The following is a 19,876-nucleotide window of genomic DNA, read 5'->3' on the forward strand; positions in this document are numbered from 1 at the left end:
TTAAATTCCATGCACGTGTGGTTTCTGCAGAACCTTGATGTGAAGTTGTATTTTAATATTTGAAGATGTTACACTTATTTTTCAGCAACCAAAGGTAGCAAATTGTTTGTTCTTGCCAGGTATGACACTAGCCAAAAAACAAACAAACAACAAAACAGTGGTTAACATGACAATTTTTGTAAAACTGTTTTGACCTCTTGCATAACTTATCTGATCTAAAATCTTGAACGCATGAACAAACAAAAAGTCAGATTGCAAATAGGAAGCAGCTTTAGTGGCCAAGTTAAACAAGAAACACTAATGGCTACTTTACTCTGGTATAAATCAGAAGTAAAACATATGTAGTCAATGAAGTCAGCTGGTGCAAATTTGGACAAGAATCAGGCGTGTTTTTAATGCATCACTGAGAGGCACAGACAACCAGCAAAGGGGCACTGGGAGGAGCAGGCAGGGCCGCCCAGAGGGGGGGCAAGTGGGGCAATTTGCCCCGGGCCCCGCAAAGGCCCCCATGAGAGTTTTTCGGGGCCCCTGGAGTGGGGTCCTTCACGCGCTCCGGGGGCCCCGGAGCTTCTTCCACTCCAGGTCTTCGGTGGCAGTTCGGCTTCAGGGAGTCCTTCCGCTCCGGGACCCACCGCTGAAGTGCCCTGAAGACCCGCGGCGGGGGGTCCTTCTCCCCCCAGGACCCGCCGCCGAAGCACCAGGTCTTCGGCGGCAATTGGCCCCCACCGCCGAAGATCCCAGCCCCCCTGAATTTTCTGGGTGGCCCTGGGAGCAGGTGTTCAGAACTGGGTGAGAGGAGCGAGTTTTCTGCCCCAGTGTAGATAAGGAGGGCCACTGCATTCCAACTCCCCGGAGACTGAAAACACAGTATTGACAAACTCCCCCAATTTTAGCAGAAGCTTTATGATATTTTGTATTTTTCTTGACAGCCCAGCTCCTGGAGTCATGTAATTAGATAAGTATCTCAGCGTTCATTTTAGCCCCCGTGCTTATAGAGAAAAACTTGAAAATGTAACCCAAATGCACCCAAAAGATTCAGAAACCAGATGGAAACTAAATGAAAAAACAAACAAAATTTATCATTTTGTACAAAAAAATCATGATTTTTAAGCCAGTCTCATGATTTTTCAGCACTTGGGTTTGGCAATTTTACAGGCAGTAAGAAGGTAACTTGGGCATTTGGATCAAAGGAATGACCTGAAAATCACCCTGGGTTTTCCTAAGATTTGCAAAACTCGTCAGTGGCATACGTTGGTAACAAAAGCATGCAGCATGGCTTTTTAGAGTGTTCGTTATGAAAACTTCACACAACTAATGCATATCCACTGGAATTTACAGATGGTGATCTGGCCACCAGGAGGCTCAGACATTTTGTTGAGTGTTGTGAATGACTAAATACTGACTATAAAGGATCATATTCTGTTCTCAATTATACCATGGTAATTTTGGAATCAGGAGTGACTCCACTGACAGAAATTGCATTAATCTGGATTTAACTAGTGTAACTGAGAGCAGAATTACTTAATACTCTTCATTTGTTTCTTCAACAAAAATTGTCTAACTATGGTGAATAAATTGCTAAGCAGTCTTTGAGTAGTGTTTTTAGGCTCTGTAGGAATTTAGTCGAAGGGAGGAAATGGGTCCACAAATGCAACAGGAATACATTAAGGAATTAAAATAAAAATATTAATATAAAATCAAGTAGGACTTCACTTTCAAAGCTATATCCTAGTTTACAGTACACCAGTGTCTGTGTATATGACACCTCATGCATATCAAACTGAATTTACTGCAATCGTCTTCCTTGACAAATAGTAGGGAGTGAAGGGAGAAGAATAAGAACAAGAATCTTCCATATTTTTACTATAGCAAGCATGTTTCTGTCAGTAGGACGTATAAAAATGACGTTTTCATCTGACAAGGCTGTGCAAAAAGTACAAATAAAAGCCCAGATCTAGTTCTTGAGCTTTGACTAAACTACATGTGCCTCAGGTTGAGAAAGTGGTTTGCTAAGGTGGCTTTAAGGCAGCTTTATGCTACGCTGAACCTGAAGTGGTGTGACTGATGGGATAATCAATGGTGTAAGATCGGTCTCAGGGTTGCTCTACCTTATGCTAACTGCCAACCTATCTATACAGATATTTCAATCATCCTCCAGTGGGATCATTGAGATATAGGGGTGCCCTGACAAACAGACCTTTTGCCATAGCTGCATCATCTATGCTGTGAGGGGAGGTTATGTATAAGCAACTCAGGCAGCTCTACACCACCCAAGCTAAGTTCCCTCTAAGCTGTGTGGCCGCATAGCAGCCTATTAAGCGCTGCTCAAGGCTGCGGTGGGGAGAGATGCCTCTCCCCCAGCCCAAGACCTGCCGCAGCTGAGGGGAGAGGCACCCCTTCCCCAGCCCCAACTCTGCCCAGCCACAGACCTACCACGGCTGAGGGGAGAGGCGCCTCCCTCCCCCCCGGCCCCAACCCAGCCACAGCCTGGACCTGCCAGGGGAGAGGCGCTTATCCCATGGCCCCAGCCCTGGAGCTGCTGTGGCAGGGAGTACCTCCTCTCCTCCCCAGCCCAGGTGCAGCTGTGGGGAGTTCTTTCTACTGGCTGTAGCCCTGGTGCAGCCTTCACCCCAAACCCCTCATCCCTGGCCCCAGCCCAGAGCTCGCACCCCCAGCTGGAGCCCTCACCCTCCCCGCCCCAACCCTCTGTCCCAGCCATGAGCCCCTCATCCTCAGCCCCACCCCAGAGCCCGCACCCCCAGCCAGAGTCCTCACCCCTCCCACCCCAACCCTCTGCCCCATCTCTGAGCCCCCTCTCACACTCCAAACTTCTCGGCCCTACCCCCGCCATGTGAATTTTATGTGCACCAATATGGAGGTGATGTGTCATACATCACTTCCATATTGGTGCACATAACAAAATTCATTCTGCACATGTGTGGGGAAAATTAGAGGGACACTATACCCAAGGATTTCTTTAGGCAGCTGAACACCTGGCGCAATGTGTCAACACTTGCAATTATCAGTGCAACACCCCAGATGTCTTATAAGGTTCAATGCTGTTGAGATGGTACTAAAAAAGTTCTTATTCTAAACTGGCTTGAGTCACTACTGTGGCCCAAAATCACAGTCTTTTTATATATTGTGCATAGGATGGTCCGACTTTGTAAATTTTTTGGGCCTGATCCAAAGCCCACTGATGTCTGTGGGAGTCTTTCCATTGGTTTCATGGGGCTTTGAATCAGGCCCCAAGTCCTGTGCTCCAAATGTGAGATGCTCATTCGCATACCATATACCATACATATAAGTTGCCATTCTCAGAAGTTCTCACTTCAATGACAGCAGTTAAATCTGCAAAAAGTCAATCTTAAAAGTGGGAACTTATGTGATGGGCTACTAATAGTTTGATTCATTAATGAGAGAGTCCTAGCATGGCACCTTGTCATTAGGGTACAATGTTTTATGGAGGAGCAGATGTTTTCTTTTCCTACATCAGTAATGCCAAAATTCAGTTACACTGCATTTCCTGACTAAATACCGAATCAATGCTATGCTGACTGTTTCAAATCCTGACAGCTTCAGATGTTTTAAGTAGAACTGAACAGAGAGAGACTCTATTTCACAGGCCATTTTTCTATTTCAAAATTTGGTTTTATTCTGATTCAGAATAAAAACCAAAATGTCTAAAATTCTCTAAAAAAGAGGATGGAGCAAACCTGCCAAAAAAACCCAGAAGAAATTGGGCTTGGTTTTGGCTTAATTGGCTTATGAGTTGTTTGTTGGCTAGTTTTTGGTTTGTAGCTTGTTGCTTCTTTTTTTTGATTGGCTCCTGGCAGGCAGGGACAAACGGGGGAAAGAGAGTCAGGGGTGCACAGTGGGCCCACCTCAGTCTAAGTCTGCATGCTGGGGGGAGCTAGTCACATAGAGTGTTGTGGTTCTTAGGGATTGGCTTGTTTTGGCCTTGTTTTGAAATGGGATTAGCTTGACTTTTGTCTTATTGTGAAAGTCAGGGTGCTTATTTACCACATGAAATTTGGCAATGATGGGATGGAACCTGGCTTTGGGGCAGTCTGTGTGGCGTGCTTTCCTAGAACCAGGGAGCCTGAAAGCCCTGGGGTTCCCGACTCAAGGGCAGTCCACCTGGTGGGCTGCCTGGAGCCCTAAACCCTGGAAACCTGACTGTCAAGGAGTCAGCTGGGTGAGCTGATGGGGAGATTTCAAAACTTGTCTGGGTTCTGTTGCAACTTAACTGAAGCTGAATCATCTGTGTGGAATGTTTTGATTTAGATAAATCAGCAAATTCCAATGAAAAACTGTTTTGTTGGAATTTTTCTGACCAGCTCTCGTTTTAAGCTCAGTAAGACTTATTCAACATATGCCTAGTGTGCTGAAGTCTGCTTTGTTTTATATCTTCCTGAATGCTGTTATACCCTAAATTCCATCTAATCCACAATATTTGCTACTAATCTAGTGCTGATATAAAGCAAATGTTATTTACAGGAAAATGTAGACGGTGAAAATTGTGACCGCTGCAAACCAGGATTCTACAATTTGCAAGAAAGGAATCCTCAGGGCTGTACAGAGTGCTTCTGCTTCGGGGTTTCTGATGTCTGTGACAGCCTTGCATGGCCCATCAGTCAGGTAGAATACTATCGCTGTGACCTAATGTTCCATAAGATTCCCTCAGGCAGTTGCAGAAATGTATGACTGATCCCTCTTGACATACAAAATTCTGGAATCCACACAGAGGATTGGACTGTGGCTGTAAAGTCACAATCCTGAAGTCTGCTGACTATAAAGGAGCCCAGCCCCCATTGGAGCTGCTGGAGTCATCATACCCTACTCAATCCCAATGCTTTTGGAAGTACTGGCTATTGTAGTGCCTGCTACACCCAGTGTTCACTCTCCTTGTGGTGGAAAAGCTTGTTGGGGCGGTGAAGAGGGGAGCCAAAACCACGGCCCCACACTCCTGCCGTTTGGAGCCTACTGCAACTGCAGGTGTCAGCCTCATGCAGTCTTTGTGCCTAGAGAATAAAAGGACTATAAATGGCTACTAGCTCCCGCACAGAAGTGCAATGAGAGGAACAACTTCCTTGGGCGCTCTTTTCCCCACCTTCATCCCTTGCATAGTTTGCAGGATTAGACAAAATCTAGCACCAAAAGTTTTGTGTACTAAAAAACCGGTAGAAGAAAATGCATTATATTATTTTTAACTCTTTCCACATCCCTCTCTACTGCCTGAAATTCTAATGTGTGTGTATAACTCTTCCCCCTCAATAGAACTGGTTCCCATTCCTGACTCTTCCTGTGTCCTTGGGCAAGTAGCCTTCAGTACCTCAGCTATCTGTTTGTAAAATGGGGGAAATGGTACTGTATTTAACTATGTGGGTCCCGTATTCGTCAAGAGTTAATGAGATCTTTGACTCCAAGGTGCTACATGAGTGAAAAGTATTATCATTTGTTCATTTACTTTACACTCTTAACAGTGAACTTGCTTTTGCACTCAGTTACACAGATGTAATTCTGTCCCAATCCAAATGAAGTCAGCAGCTTAACACTGGCTGGAAAACCCTTTAACGAGGAGCAGAATCAGGCCCTTCATATTTGTATTACTGTCTAATACAAGTGAAGTTTTATATATAGTGATGACTTACCCAGTGATGTAGATATGACTTCATTAATTTAGCTCTCTTCTTTTTCTGAGGTGTCAGATATGGCTGGATGGCTGGTGACTGATCTGTACACTGAAAAGAGTGTGGAGCCCCAACAAGGCCAGTTTGATGGACCCCATCAAATAAGTGTCAACAACACAGCAGCTGTGAAAATACTGAAATCCACTTATTACTGGTCAGCACCTGAGCCATACTTAGGAAATAAAGTAAGTTCCCAAGTAAAAAGAAGCTGACTTTTAGTCCATTCTCTTCATATTTTTTTCTTATTGTATTGCTCTAAAAGCTCTATGTTTCACATTAACAGTAGACATAAAGTAACGGTACTGAAAAGAAAGTTTTCACCTTTAATGAACACTGAATACATGGTAAATTCACCTAAATATCTTCAACGACTTTTTCTTAAATTCTCCATTTTTTTATATGGAACATTATTATTTTTCAATTGTAATGTTTGTTTCATAAATGTTGTCATCTGTAGTTTGTCATTTCATGCAATCTGTAATTGTTCCATAGATACTTTGTTTGCAGTGTTTTTGCACCCGTCATGGTCCCAGGATATGAGAGAGACAAGGTGGGTGAAGTAACATCTTTTATTGCATCAACCTCTGTTGGTGAAAGAGAAGAGCTCTGTGTAGCATGAAAGCGTATCTCTTTCACCTACAGAAATTGGTCCAGTAAAAGATATTACCTCACCCACTTTGTCTCTCCCAAAGAGACTTTGTCATGTAATGTAAAACAACTGAAAATTACATGGTAGAGGTCAGTGAAGTGGATCTAAAGGTTCCTGCTGATGAATCGTGTACACTTGGAAGTATTACATTTTTATCTGTAAATGTCGATTTCACTATGCATATGCACACACACATGCACACAAACCAATGAAAAAAATTTCCATTGATAATAATCAAAATTTACATATAGGCTAAGTAAGCAAAATGCTGCTTGAGAGCTGATCATAGTTTGATTTAGGATTATATACTCTTTTTATATATTATGACATGTGATGTTGACAATTTGTGTTTTAATGATCATAAAGCTTTAACTTTTAAAATCTCACTGTCTGCCATCATTAAATAATTACTGTCTCTGATCCCCCCATATTTCCCAACTGTGAACGTTTAAATCTATAAAAATAAAAAAATGCTTAAAAATAAACATCAATATTATCAGTCAAAATTATATATATATATATATCTATAATCACACTTTGCCAAACCTAATCATGTGAGTATCACTTTGGCTCCACATGATGCAATTTCTGTTTTTTCAGTTTGCTTTTTAAAAACGTAAGCAATCACATACCAAAAAATATATTAAAAGAATGTTATTAAGGTTGCAAAGTCAAGCACTCATGCAAGAGGTCTTGTGAAGATAATAGTAATTAAAAATTGCATACACACAGGGGGCCAAATTAAGTTTGCACAGGGAACCTTGATCCTGGTATTTCCTAACTTTTGAGTGTTTGACTTTGCAACCTTAATAATACGTTCTTTTTACCTAGATTTTTGTGTGGGTAATTTATAACTAGAGTGGGTATAAGATATTGAGACCAAAATGTAATTTTCATGATAAATATCAAGTCCCAGCTCCAGTGCATGGGGGTGTTATAGCTCCTCAAATTAGAGGACTCCAGAATTAATGTAGGCAAAATGACATATTTTTCCCTAGCCTCATTCTTGGAAACAGCTGAACTGTTTTGACTGAAATAAAAAAAAAAGCAACCTGAGGCAAATGTCTCTAACATGTAAAATTTCTGCCTAAACAGATAAACTTATAAGCAACTAAAAACAGAGTCTTATAATGGGAAGTGTCAGGCAACCTTTATAACAGATGTTGTTATCAGTCCCACCTGTAATAATAACGTAAGATTTCTAAAACTGAAATAAATGAGTGACAGGGAGACAAAGAAAAAGAGAGAAAGCGAAAGAAAGAGGAAACGAAAAACCAACAAAATCCCACTATTTTGACTGCATTTTGCATGTAGGTAGTTTCCCTGTTTCCTATGTATAGGCAGTTTCTCTGTTGCTGAAAAGACACTTTTATGCCTAAAAACAAAGTAGCAGAAAAAAACACCTTATTAATATTTTTAAAAAGGAATTGGAAACAAATTATGGACATACTATTTGAAAGTTTCTCCGTCAGAAACTGGCATTTTTATAAATGATAAAAAAACCAAAATAAAAAAACTCAGACAATATATCTTTTTAAGTAATATAACCAGACACGCACATCTATTTGATATTTTATTTTATTAAACTATGGCAAGTACCCCCAATCACCCATATTAAAATAATGGTTTTGTCTGCCTCAACCTTATTACGTTCTTCATACAGTGACAGAATAAATGGCTATACTACACAGTGCCTGTGCATCATGTCCCAAAAGTGCCAAGCTGGAAGATGCATTTTGTATAGTTTAATGGTTGGTGAAATTCTGGTCTCACATCAGTCTTCTATTGATGAAACTCCATTTACTAGTGTAAATGACAGCAGAATCAGGGCTAAAAGGTCCAGATGTTATTTTAAAAAAGAAAAAGATCTATCAGAGAAAATGTTTCAAAAAGTTTGAATAAGTTCAATACACTATGCCCATTTGCTAAAAAGTAGTCTGAACTTGTGATGTTTTTTGGAATTCACACTGGGGGCTTTACAATGCACTGTTTAATGCATCACTGCAGTTCTATAGAACCTGCTGCTAGCTTTCACAAATTGCACAGCAGGGATCCAAGACTTCTGTAGATACCCGGACATGCCATGTTACACTTCCAGTGACTTTCACTGATGTGAGATGGGGATCAAACCCTTACTGTGTAAACATTGCTGAAGAGATCATCAGAACATGCCACATCCTCTGTTTAGTTTGCTGCATGTGTGTTGTACTTGTCAGCAGCTATCCTCCGGCATTGATTGCTGTTAATTTTCTTTTAAGATTTGGATTTTATAATTTCAGCTCACTGCCTTTGGTGGATACTTGAAGTACACTGTGTCTTATGATATTCCAATGGAAAGTGTGGACAGTGATATGGTATCTAATGTGGATGTTATCATTCAAGTAAGTTTTTATTCAACTGGACTTTCCTCAAAAATATAGAGGAATGATGGCATGGAATGCTACATTTAAAAAAAAAAAAAAAAAAAAAAAAAAAAAAAAAAAAGGAAAGAAAAGAAAAAAAAAAAAAAAAAAAAAAAAAAAAAAAAAAAAAAAGAATGGTATAGTAACAATTTACACCAGTTTTTATCTTCATTATTAAAGGTCAACAAAATTTTATTGCTCAACTTCCTAATCTTTTTAATCCTGGGCCCTCAGTGTCTGACTACCTTTAAATAATAAATAAGTGCATGTTAACATAAAATTTAAGGAGCTGAGCAAAAGTGGTGATTGTACAGAGCTCTGTTTATACCAGGAACTAAAATAGGCTGTTTTCTTATTTATAAGAGAGATTTATTTGTTTATTGGATTAGATTTATGTAATAATTAACAAGATACCTACCCAAGATCTCTAGGCACCCACACACTGAATCTTACAGCATAATGCAGTGGAGCTGGGCAGGGAAAGTTAATTATGTTTTGCGGAGGATTTTGATATTTAAATTTTGGTTTTGTTCTGATTCAGAATGAAAACCAAACAGTTCTAAATTGTCTGAAAGGGAATGGCACCCTAACTATGGGACAGTCCACGTGGTGCTGGAAGCCCTGGCAACCCTGACTCCAAGGCAGTCCGTGTGGACCTTGGGAGTCCAGGCTGCTAAGGAGCCACAAGGCTGGCAGCTGGGACTTGCAGGGCTTCCAGGCTCTTGGCTGTCCATCAGCCCTCCAGGCAGGCACAGGTTCTGTCAGGACTTCACTGAAATCCAGCCATCTGCATGAAACGCTTTGATTTTGACAAATCGGCAAATTCTGATGGAAAAAAAGGTTCATTGGAATTTTTCCAACCAGCTCTACTCAGTAGTGCTAAAATAAATGGAGCTTTCCATCCCCCCATCATTCTTGAAATATACCTTCAGCTCTTTCCAAAACCCCATCAAGCTGATGGCTCTTTTAGTCTGCTGGGAAGTTCACCAAATCTGGGTTATTTTGAATAAATGGGTGGAGCAAGTTCCAGAGATCTAAAGCCCTTATAGAGAATGTCCTGTCAGCAGCTCCATCTCTTTTACAATATAAGATATTCAACTCAAGCACCTCAGTTGTTCTCAATTGTGGATTTATATCATGGGAAGTAAAGCAGTCTTTCAGGCAAGTCCCAGTCCATTTGAAGCTTTATAGCTCATAATCCACACTTTAACTCTACCCAGAAACTAACAGGTAGCCAGTTGACATCCTGGGCCACTGTTGATATATGTTTGCAGCGAAGTGCCCCAGTCAGTAAGTGAGCTGCAGTTGCTAAGCGAACATCGACACAGCAAGCAGAAGCCCGTGGCAGTGAGCCTTACAGCCTGGGTCTACACTCGCACTTCTACTTTAAAAATAGCTGTGTAGCAGTTCAGGCTCGGGCTCTGAAGCCTAGCGAAGGGCGTGAGCTTCAGAGTCCAAGCTCCAGCCCAAGCCTGAACATCTACACGTCTATTTATAGCCCCGTAGCGCAAGTCCCATGAGCCCGAGTCTGCTGCTTGCTGGATGCAGATATCTGCGGATATAAATCGGTATCCGCAGAACCACAGGGCTCTCCCAGGAACCACAGAAGCAAAAGTAGCAGAACTGTACCGCCCCCAGCTCCACCCACTGGACGGGGGGGCGGGGGCACCAGGCTCACTGGCAGCTGTCTCTGGTTGTGCTCTTATGTTCAAGCAGTGTGCACGCCCCCAGACAGGAGATGCAGACAGCTGCATGGAAGGGATGGGGGCAGGGCTGGGGGCAGTACAGCTGCACCAGAGGAGCTGCCAGCACAGGGTGCTGGCTCCTGGGAGCCGCGGCGCATGTTCTGCTCCTTTCACCGCTGCAGTTCCCAGGAGAGCCCTATGGTCCTGTGGATACCGATTTATATTTACGGATATCAGCATCCCTGGGTATAAATTTGTATCCGCGCTAGCCTCTATGTATAGACACACCCTAGCTGGCTTAAAGATGTAGCCCTATGTAGAGCACGTTGCAATAGTCATTTCAATTTAGCTGCATTTTTGACCGTGTAAAACCTGAGGTAAGATTAGAACAACCTTCTTTAAAATTGTCCACAGGATCTGCTGCAGCGGCCTGAATGTGTCATGGTCAGTTGTTGAGAATGGTAAATCAGTGGCTTTTCCCTGGCTTATATGCACTAAGTGTAATGTGTGTGCACAGATGCATGCCCAGCATGTCACATAGGGTGACCAGACGTCCTGTTTTAAAGGGACAGTCTCTTATTTAAGCCCTCCTCCTTTTTTAAAAACTGGCAAAATGTCCCATATTTTCATCTTTCCCCCCACCCCCATCAGTACTGGCGGGTCCTGCTGTTGGCAGGATTCCTGCTTGCCAGCTGCCCGCCCACCAGCGGTGAGTGGGGGGGTCCAGTGGCCAACAATGGGGGTAGGGGTGCAAGGCTGGTGGCAGGGCAAAGATGCAATGTGTGGGGCTGGCCGCTCCCTCTGCTGGTCCATCAGTGCAGCCCCCGCTGTGTGCCGTCTCTCGGCCAGCAAAGTCCTGTCCCCCGTCCTGCTTCCGGCCGGTGCTGGCTGTGCGCTGTGAGCTGTGGTGGCTGGTGTGTGCAGACAGGCACCAGGCAGCGGCTGGTTATGTGCTCCCCCTCTCATTGTCCTCTTCTTGCTTCACCCCCTTCACCCCCACCGAGCCCCATTGCTCCTCCATATCTCTCCCTCCCCACCCCTCCCCCACGGCGGGGTGCATCCCGCTCCCAGTGCTGTGCGGAGAACCAGCTCCTGGTCGGAGCACTCAGCTCACCAAAAGCCTGGCCGGCAGGTTCCTTCCTTCCCCCACTGCCTCTGGCTGGGCTGGCGCCCCGGGAAAGCCCAAGACCCTCCGACCTGGGGCGCTGGCCAGGAGGAGAGGAGCCCTGTGTGTGTCAACCCCTGCACAGCGCTGGCATGGGGAAGCCTCTGTGCTTGTCAGCTAAGCTCTGGAGTGAAGGGGAGAAGCAATTTCCAACCTGTTCACCCCCCCACCCTGCAGGCATCACAGCAGCCCTGCAGGCAGAGGCTTAGCACTCTCTTCACTCCCCTCCCCCTCCCCAGGTCCTGCCCCCAGGGAGCATGGGGCTGCGCCATCCCCTAGGTACCCTCGACTGGCCGCCCCTGCAGTCAGGTTTCCTGGGCCTTGGTGCACAGTACAGCCTTAGGGCTTAACCCCTTCCTGCCTGCACTGTAGCCGGGGGACAGGAAGCGGCTGGGTTATGTTGGTGGCCAGCAGCAGCCTGGAGGTGTTAGCTGCCTTTCGACACTGTGTGGGCAGGAAGGGACAAGCTGCTTCCAGCGGGTGGAAGGACGGGAGAGAAAAAAAAGAGATGAGCTCAGCAAAGACATGGACCAGGTCATCTCTCTCCCCACTCCCCTTTGGCTGGAAGCCGCTCTCATCCCTTCCCTCCCACACAGTGCCGAAAGGCTGCTGCTGGCCACATTCTGGTGTGAACCCTGGCAGAAATCTGGGGAGGAGGGGCCTACGTGTTGTCTCAGGAAGACGTGATGCCAGGTACCAGGAGAGGCGGGTCCGTCCTGGGGTCCCAGCATGGAGGGCAGGGAGGGTAGGGTCAGTTGGTCACTCCTCTCCCCTGCCCCTCTGTGAGAGAAGTGTGTGTGTGTGTGTGTGTGTGTGTGTGTGTGTGTGTGTGTGTCACCTCTCCTCGTGTGAACCCGAAAGCCTTAAAGATAAGCTAAATAAAAAGAATCCAACTATGCAGTATTTCTTTTTAACAGGGTTCAGTCAACTCGATGTTAATGTGAACATTTGTACTGCACAGTTCTGTTTGATTGCCATTGGACTCACTTTAATACGAATTATTTTACCAGGTGTCCCGTATTCAGCATAGGGAAATATGTTCACCCCCATCATGTCATACTGTCAGGCATCTCTACAGAGACTTTACAGTTAATGAATATGTTTACCTATGAAGTGAGCAGTGAAAAAGTTTAAAAAACAGTTACTTTACAGGGTTTTTTGGAGTGCATGGAAAGTGCTGTGGGTGTATACAATAGTAGCTTATTGTGTGGACTGAAAATAAACATCATTGTTAACCAATATTTTCACACTAGCACCTAAACTTAAACCTATCCCTGTCCGTTAACGTATCTGTTTTGATTTCAGGGCAATGGACAGATTCTGAGCACCAGATCTGAGGGGTTGTCATTGCAACCCTATGAGGAGTACTCTAATGCAGTAAAGCTTGTGTCTGAGAACTTAATAGACTTTAATACAAAAAAGGCTATAGATCGGGACCGGCTGATGACTGTTTTAGCAAATGTGACTCATCTTCTGATCAGGGCCAGTTACAACGTTGCAAAAAGAGCCATATACAGGTGAGTGATGAGAGAAAATTCAGATTAATTCATATGACTTTGATAATTTTATGTATATTAAACATCATTGATTTTGGCACTATTCCTAAGGTGTTGGCAAAAGATATTCCATTTAAAACCTGATTTTAATTTCCTCCCACCCAAGGAATTCCTTGTGAGCTGAATCGTCTCATGGTTGGTCTCATCCCAAATAAATATTTCTGGCATGTGTTAAAAAAAAACAAAAAATGTGTAGTTGTTTCTGAGTTATCCCGTAGTGGAAACGTTTTCTGTGTTATAAAGAATCTCCTCACTGCAGTGACACTTGTCTCTAGGAGGGAGGGTGTTTTGTTAGAAGGAAACACCTTGCGAACACTTAATAGAGTCGTTTTATTTTGGGATGTAAGAAGAAAGCCCAACATTGGCTGATTTAAAGTGCTTGTGCTGAGGGTAATGGAGTTGGCTGGCATGGCATGGCATCTGAAAGGATGTTAAAGGAGGCCCATCTGCAAGGTAGCACTTGCTTCTTTCCCTTGGCCAAACCAATGGCCTTCCTCCCTCCTACCTTAATATGGTAGTATTTTTGAGTCACCAAATTTGGGTTTTCTAGTTGTGCATGAAGCAGGCCGAGCTGTTTTGGCATTCGCTCTTGTGGAGTGGTAGTAAATATGTGTTCAAGGCTTGGCCTACTCATGATTCTGGATTGATGGCACAAGGTTGTTCTGATCACCCTGTTTGTGGTTGGGAAGGAGTTCCTCCCTGTGGCAGAATGCCTTTGTTTGCATTAGGGGGTTGTGCCTTCCTCTTTGCATATTGGTGGGAATCAGCTGGCAAGGCTGATACTACATTAGTGAAGTGTAAATACTTTGAGGCGTGATCCAATAGATTGAACATACAAATGTTGGGTTTTTTTGTTTCAACTCTTTGATGAAGCTGTTATTTTGGCCTTACATCCCAGATTCCTGGGTTAGTTTGGAAAAATAGGGCAGGTTAAAGTTATTAACACTGGAAGAGGATTATCTTAATTACTGGGCAAAAATCTGAGACCACCCAATCAGTTGGTGCCTGGTTTTCTTGAGCAAAGAAGAAACAGAAAATGCAAATTTTCTGTTAAGGGTACCATTTTCCCACAGCAGAGGGCACTGTGGTGCAGTAGTTATGCTAGGATAACACTGATAAAGGGACCACTGCAGGGGCTTTGGTCACTGTGTTTCAGTCAACAGCTTATTCCCATCTTGAAGTTATTAGTTGCAAATAAAGTTCTTGTCTGAGTCTTTAAAATTGGGGATTTTTGTCTGGTCTTTGACATCATCTTGAAGCAGCACTTAGCAATATTCTCTCCAAAAGATTTATTGTGCAGAGCAAACCCTTCTGTTTATAATGAACATTGGGGAAGCAAGTGTTGTGATGGCTTTCGGTTTGGTCACAGGTTGGACTCTGTCACCCTGGATACAGCAAGCTCTAATGCTATCGATCTGTCAGCAGCAGCAGAGGTGGAACACTGTGAATGTCCTCAAGGTTACACAGGGATTTCCTGCGAGGTAACATTTCAGACTGTTTTATATATGCCCAAAGGGTGTATATTTTAAAATCATCTAATTATTACAAATTAATTTTATTTGGAAATACTAAAGGTTGATGATATACCGGAGAACATCAATGATGGAGCTGAAAGTAGCTGTATAAGCTTCCCTAAGTTTGCTATGGTGCAATAATTGAACCTGCAATTATACAAAATTCCAGTTTCATTTTGTGACATTGGATTGTCAGTGCTGAGTTTATTGGAGAGACTTATGTGATGAGGGAGGCAGCTTGGTGACCAGGCATGGTGAGAACATTCCAAGCATGCAATGAATCATATAAGAAGGCATGGACATACACTTGTGGGAACAGGGGAGTATTGAGGATGGCATCAGTGGCAGAGCAGAGGGGAACATTTTAGCAAATAATGCCAGTGCAAAGCACTGCTCTTTTTGAAAAGCACCATTGGAACTTTAATGACTATGCAAAGCAGACAGAACATCTGTTTTGATTGTCTCATAAGAAAGAGTCTTACATATGTAACTGCACAGAACTTATTTTATCTCCTTCAAGTGGATGAAGGGCTGAATCAATGTTTTATACATCTGATTCTTATCCTCTTTACACCAATGCAAATCAGAAGTAATTTCACTGATATCAATGGAGTTACAACTGTACATAGTACCACAGTACACTGGAAGTGAGAGCAGAATCAGGCTATATGTTTTCAGAAGTGGTTTCTTTAATAATTCTCCAACATGTTCTTTAACACATACTATACTGTATTTTTTTAAATTTCAGTCCTGTCTTTCTGGGTACTACCGTGTGGGTGGAATACTCTTTGGAGGTATTTGTCAACCCTGCGACTGCAATGGCCATGCAACTGAATGTGATATTCATGGTGTTTGCTTTGTAAGTCATCTTTCAATGTGTTTGTGTTTTGAGCATCTTTTAGGAATTATGAGAGCATTTGGCTATGTCAGAGTGAGACAAGCAGTTCTACAGTATATTTAGATAGAGCAATGGTCACAAGAACATTCTCATTGCAGAATTTACTTTGTTTATTGAATGGTGCTCTCAATAGGTGTAGTTACATAGTCCATTCCAGTCTTATATTTGAAATGAGGAATATCGGTGGAATTGGTAATAACTCTAGGATCAAAACTAAGATAAAGAAATACTTTTTCACTGTGTGTTAGCTAATAAGAGATCAGTCCCTCCCCCATTCATGTCAATGGTAAAACTTCTATTGATCTGGATGGGAACAGAATTATGCCACAATGTAGGGTCAGATTCGGGCCTCAGATATATGTGAAACTCCATTGAGTGACATCAGTGGGAGTTAAGCATTTCCTTGTAGGGTGAGGACTTAGCATTCAGAAGTTTTTCTGAAATTTAAACCAAAAGATATATAATGGATATAAACAAGCATGAAATATGTAATAGACTTGTTGTTGCATATGTGTACATTTATCAGAATAGATTTAGTTTTGTGTATAAGTAATGCTTTTGTCTAATGAGATATAGGGCATTCTAAAATGTTGGATGGGGTTTAGTTAGAAATTGTTGTTATTGATGTGAACAAACTAACTTTGTTTTCAGTGGTCTGTTCTGTTCTTCATGTCCTCTCTTTGAATCTTAATGCCATATTGCATACAGACTCATGCTGAGATCCCCCTGGGGATGAAAAACCATCAAGAACAAATATGAAAAGATTTCTTGCATGTCTCACAGGCTTGTCAACACAACACTACAGGACTTTCCTGTGATCAATGCTTGCCAGGGTTCTATGGAACTCCATCCCGAGGAATGCCAGAGGACTGCCAGCCATGTGCCTGCCCACTAAGAACTGATACAAACAAGTAAGCTGCTTGCCTGAGGTTTTCAATTGCATCATCAGCAACATCAGCTGGGTGGTGGAGACAGAAAGGAGAATAAAGAAAAGTAGGATGAAATCCAAAGGGGAGGTAGAAAGACATGAAAGTAGAGGAAAAATTTATCCCATCAGAAATACCTTTTATCAGACAGACCGAGGAAGGCCAGATCCATAGGTGAAGCTTGAACCTAAGTTGGTGTAATTTACACACTGAGGGGAGTGGAAGAAGATGCAAGTTACCCGGGCTTATATTTATACTGGATTGTGGCAGGAAGGCCCTGTTTCTTGTTTATGCTAGGGCCACATTACCCCATTCTGGCAGAGTAAAGAGGCCTTAGTGTAAATAAGAATCAGGACAGAATCTGTGTTGAGAATCAGTGTTGCATCTGGAAAAGTTATGTGAGGTGAAGGGACATGATAGGTTTAATAACGAAAGGGCCAAACTTTAGGAAGCTAAAAATTGTAAATAAATAAATTACAGAGGTTTGAAACTCTTTGCATTGATAATGACCCCCTCAAAATATTATTGATAGTTTCAGTCCCACCTGCCACATGGACAATAGAGGTGAAGTTATCTGTGACAAGTGTCTGCCAGGCTATGCAGGATCACGGTGTGAAAGGTATGTAGTACAATGTAGATACAGAAAAATCTGTATCATTGTTATCCTCAGCCAGATATCTGTCTACCTGGGGCAGAAGTGTTTACATCAAGTGTATGAAAATATTCCTGAGAAAATATGGATTTTCCCCTCTCATTACATCTCCATATGGTTTTATTCAGAGGATAAATATTTGATCAATAGTAAAACTTGCTGGGTGGGGTAACTATTTGACATGCCTGCATTCAGTCTGATACAGCTTTCAACCTATTGTACAGATGTGCTAATGGTTACTACGGAAATCCACTGGTGCCTGGAGAGTCATGTGTTCCTTGTGACTGCAATGGCAATATAGATCCAACAGAAGATGGCCACTGTGATGCACTCACAGGAGAGTGTCTGAAATGCGTAAGGAACACTCAAGGCCATCACTGTGAAAAGTGTGCTGATGGGTACTATGGGGATGCAGTGATTGCTAAAAGCTGTCATGGTAAGTTCTTACTATTCTCATTATATTTGAAAGCATCCAGAAATGTAGCAGGCACCTCACAGAACAGACAGAAAGACATTATCCCTGTTTTGAAGAGCTTATAGTCTAGCGTAAGATGTGTGATTTGACAAGTTAGGGTAACAAAGTGTAGAGAGGGCTTGAGTGAGCAAGTATTACAGAAGTGAGGTTACATTGTTACCCAGCTTAAGCTTAAGCTTGTGCATGTCTAGTTGATTCACTTCTGGGGATCATCACAGAAGAATTTGATGAAATGGGCAGTGGTAAAATGTATTAAGTGCACCTGACCTTGTGCTGTTGTTTGTATTCAGTTAGTGGTCCACTCAGCACTGACATTCAAGGTACCCATACCAGACACTTCCTATCTTGGAGTGTTGCTTGTGGAACTGGAAGAGCTGTAGAGGTGGCACACTTCTTTCCTGGAGATGGGAGACACTCACGTTGCTAAACAGTAACAACTCCGGCTGATTTAAGAACAGCAGTGACTGGATCAAAGGGACACTTGTGGACAGTGGTATTCCTCTGTCACAAGAATGTTGGCCATAACAGACACCTGGCCAGGATGCTGTGGGTGTACAGCAAGGGGAAGTGTTTAAAAAAGTAATGGCCACTTTCAAAGCAATAATGTTAAAACTATAGCTTGAATACTGTGTGTAAACTACAGTAAAGTAATAAGAGATCTGACTCCAGAGGGAGTTACAAAAATCTAAAATTTCCAAGCAGAGATGAACTGCTCTACTTTGTAAGAAAAAATAGGATCAGAAAAATACTTTTTGCAGCATATAAGTGTGCAAAGTCTATGTTCTTCGTGATTATAGAAGATTCATTGCACACGTTTTGTACACGTCAAATATATCTTTGTGTTCACAAAGCTCAATGCAGGCACCAACATAACTCAACTGTGTAAACTGGGAATTGTGGAAGCAGAGAAAGAACTGTTATGCATCCCCTTCCTTTCAGTTCTTTCTCTGCTTCCACAGAATCATAAAGCCAGATTTTGCTGTTGGTTATACAAGTGTAAATCCAGAATGACCTCACTGAAATCAGTGTTAAACTGAATTTACACTGGTATAATAGAAGGCAAAATTTAACTCAAAGGAATTTGAAATGTATGTGATCTGATAGGCCATCCTATTCATCCCTTGCAAATGTAGGATTATGTGTTCCCTACAATATATTCTTGGTGGGGGGAGAAGAGAGCAAATGTAAATGAGCACAAAGAGTTGTAACTTTACTTTCTAGTATTTTTGGGTTCTTCAACAGGGTACATCTCTCTAGTTTACTTTGTGCATCTCTGCTCAGTACTACACAACTTTTTCTGTTTAGTTTGGCCCATGTGCACATAAGTGTATGAACACATGGGAGACAACAGTCGGATTTGTGTTTTATATAGAGATATGTTGTTCTGTATAATAATGAATTCATATCCATAGGCATTAATAGATTTTTCTTCTTCTTTCTTTAACATAAGTCTGTGAGTGCCATGTGAATAGCTCCCTTTCCAACATTTGCCATCCTGAGACTGGCCTATGTCACTGCAAACCAAATGTGATTGGACCAAGATGTGATACATGTGTGGTAAGAAATGAAACCCTCTATCACCAATATACATTTTTTAACATCAGGTTAAAAATGCAAAGGCAAAGAAGACATTTTTGGCCTAGTTAAATGCAAAGTGAATAATATCATTGCATAAAAAGGAGGTTGGAAGGGGAATGTGATGTCTTTGTCAAAAGTTTAATTGAATTTCAGCCAACTGGCTGTTTGCAGTGTTGTTTTTAGCTCACACACTCTGATTTCCTTCCCCAACCATGAAGAAGAATTCCGTGTAACTTGAAAGCGTGTGCCTTCCAGCAACAGAAATTGATCCAATAAAAGATATTACCTCTTGTCTTAGTCAACAAGCTCTCATTCATGCCATGATACTGGAAGAGATGTCCGCATTCTCTGGGCTGGATGGCATAGAGATATAAAGTTGAGCATTGTCAACATACTAAAAACACTTCAGCCTATTTCTTCTCATTAAGTCTCCTAACTGCCTCACATACCCACTGAATAAGAGTGGTGACAGCAAAGAATCCTGTGGCATTCCACATGAGAGAGCCCTACCTAATGAGAGAACATTAATCTTAATTTACTTGTCACCTTTTATGTTGTTTATTCACTGTTCGCATTTTTACAGCTTGGACAATGGCCCATTTCACTGTATAGTCCTGATGCCTTAACAAAATTGTGCTATGACTTGACTTTCACCACTTCAGGGAAGTGTTTAAATGAAAATA

The 19,876-nt window shown here is 42.4% G+C and overlaps 1 protein-coding gene across 1 annotated transcript in view; it reads left to right on the forward strand.

Moving 5' to 3' along the window:
- The window catches only part of LAMA1 (laminin subunit alpha 1), a 144,579-nt gene that overhangs the window by 54,669 nt on the left and 70,034 nt on the right, over nucleotides 1-19,876 (forward strand). The window contains exons 11-20 of the mRNA XM_034762645.1: nucleotides 4,501-4,641; nucleotides 5,705-5,878; nucleotides 8,622-8,723; nucleotides 12,900-13,111; nucleotides 14,520-14,631; nucleotides 15,413-15,523; nucleotides 16,346-16,473; nucleotides 17,021-17,107; nucleotides 17,365-17,576; nucleotides 19,066-19,172. Of these exons, the coding sequence (XP_034618536.1) occupies nucleotides 4,501-4,641; nucleotides 5,705-5,878; nucleotides 8,622-8,723; nucleotides 12,900-13,111; nucleotides 14,520-14,631; nucleotides 15,413-15,523; nucleotides 16,346-16,473; nucleotides 17,021-17,107; nucleotides 17,365-17,576; nucleotides 19,066-19,172 (1,386 nt within the window). The remainder of the gene's footprint in view (nucleotides 1-4,500; nucleotides 4,642-5,704; nucleotides 5,879-8,621; nucleotides 8,724-12,899; nucleotides 13,112-14,519; nucleotides 14,632-15,412; nucleotides 15,524-16,345; nucleotides 16,474-17,020; nucleotides 17,108-17,364; nucleotides 17,577-19,065; nucleotides 19,173-19,876) is intronic.

The sequence above is a fragment of the Trachemys scripta genome, chromosome 2 (assembly GCF_013100865.1).
Source record: "Trachemys scripta elegans isolate TJP31775 chromosome 2, CAS_Tse_1.0, whole genome shotgun sequence".
Classification (NCBI taxonomy): domain Eukaryota; kingdom Metazoa; phylum Chordata; order Testudines; family Emydidae; genus Trachemys; species Trachemys scripta.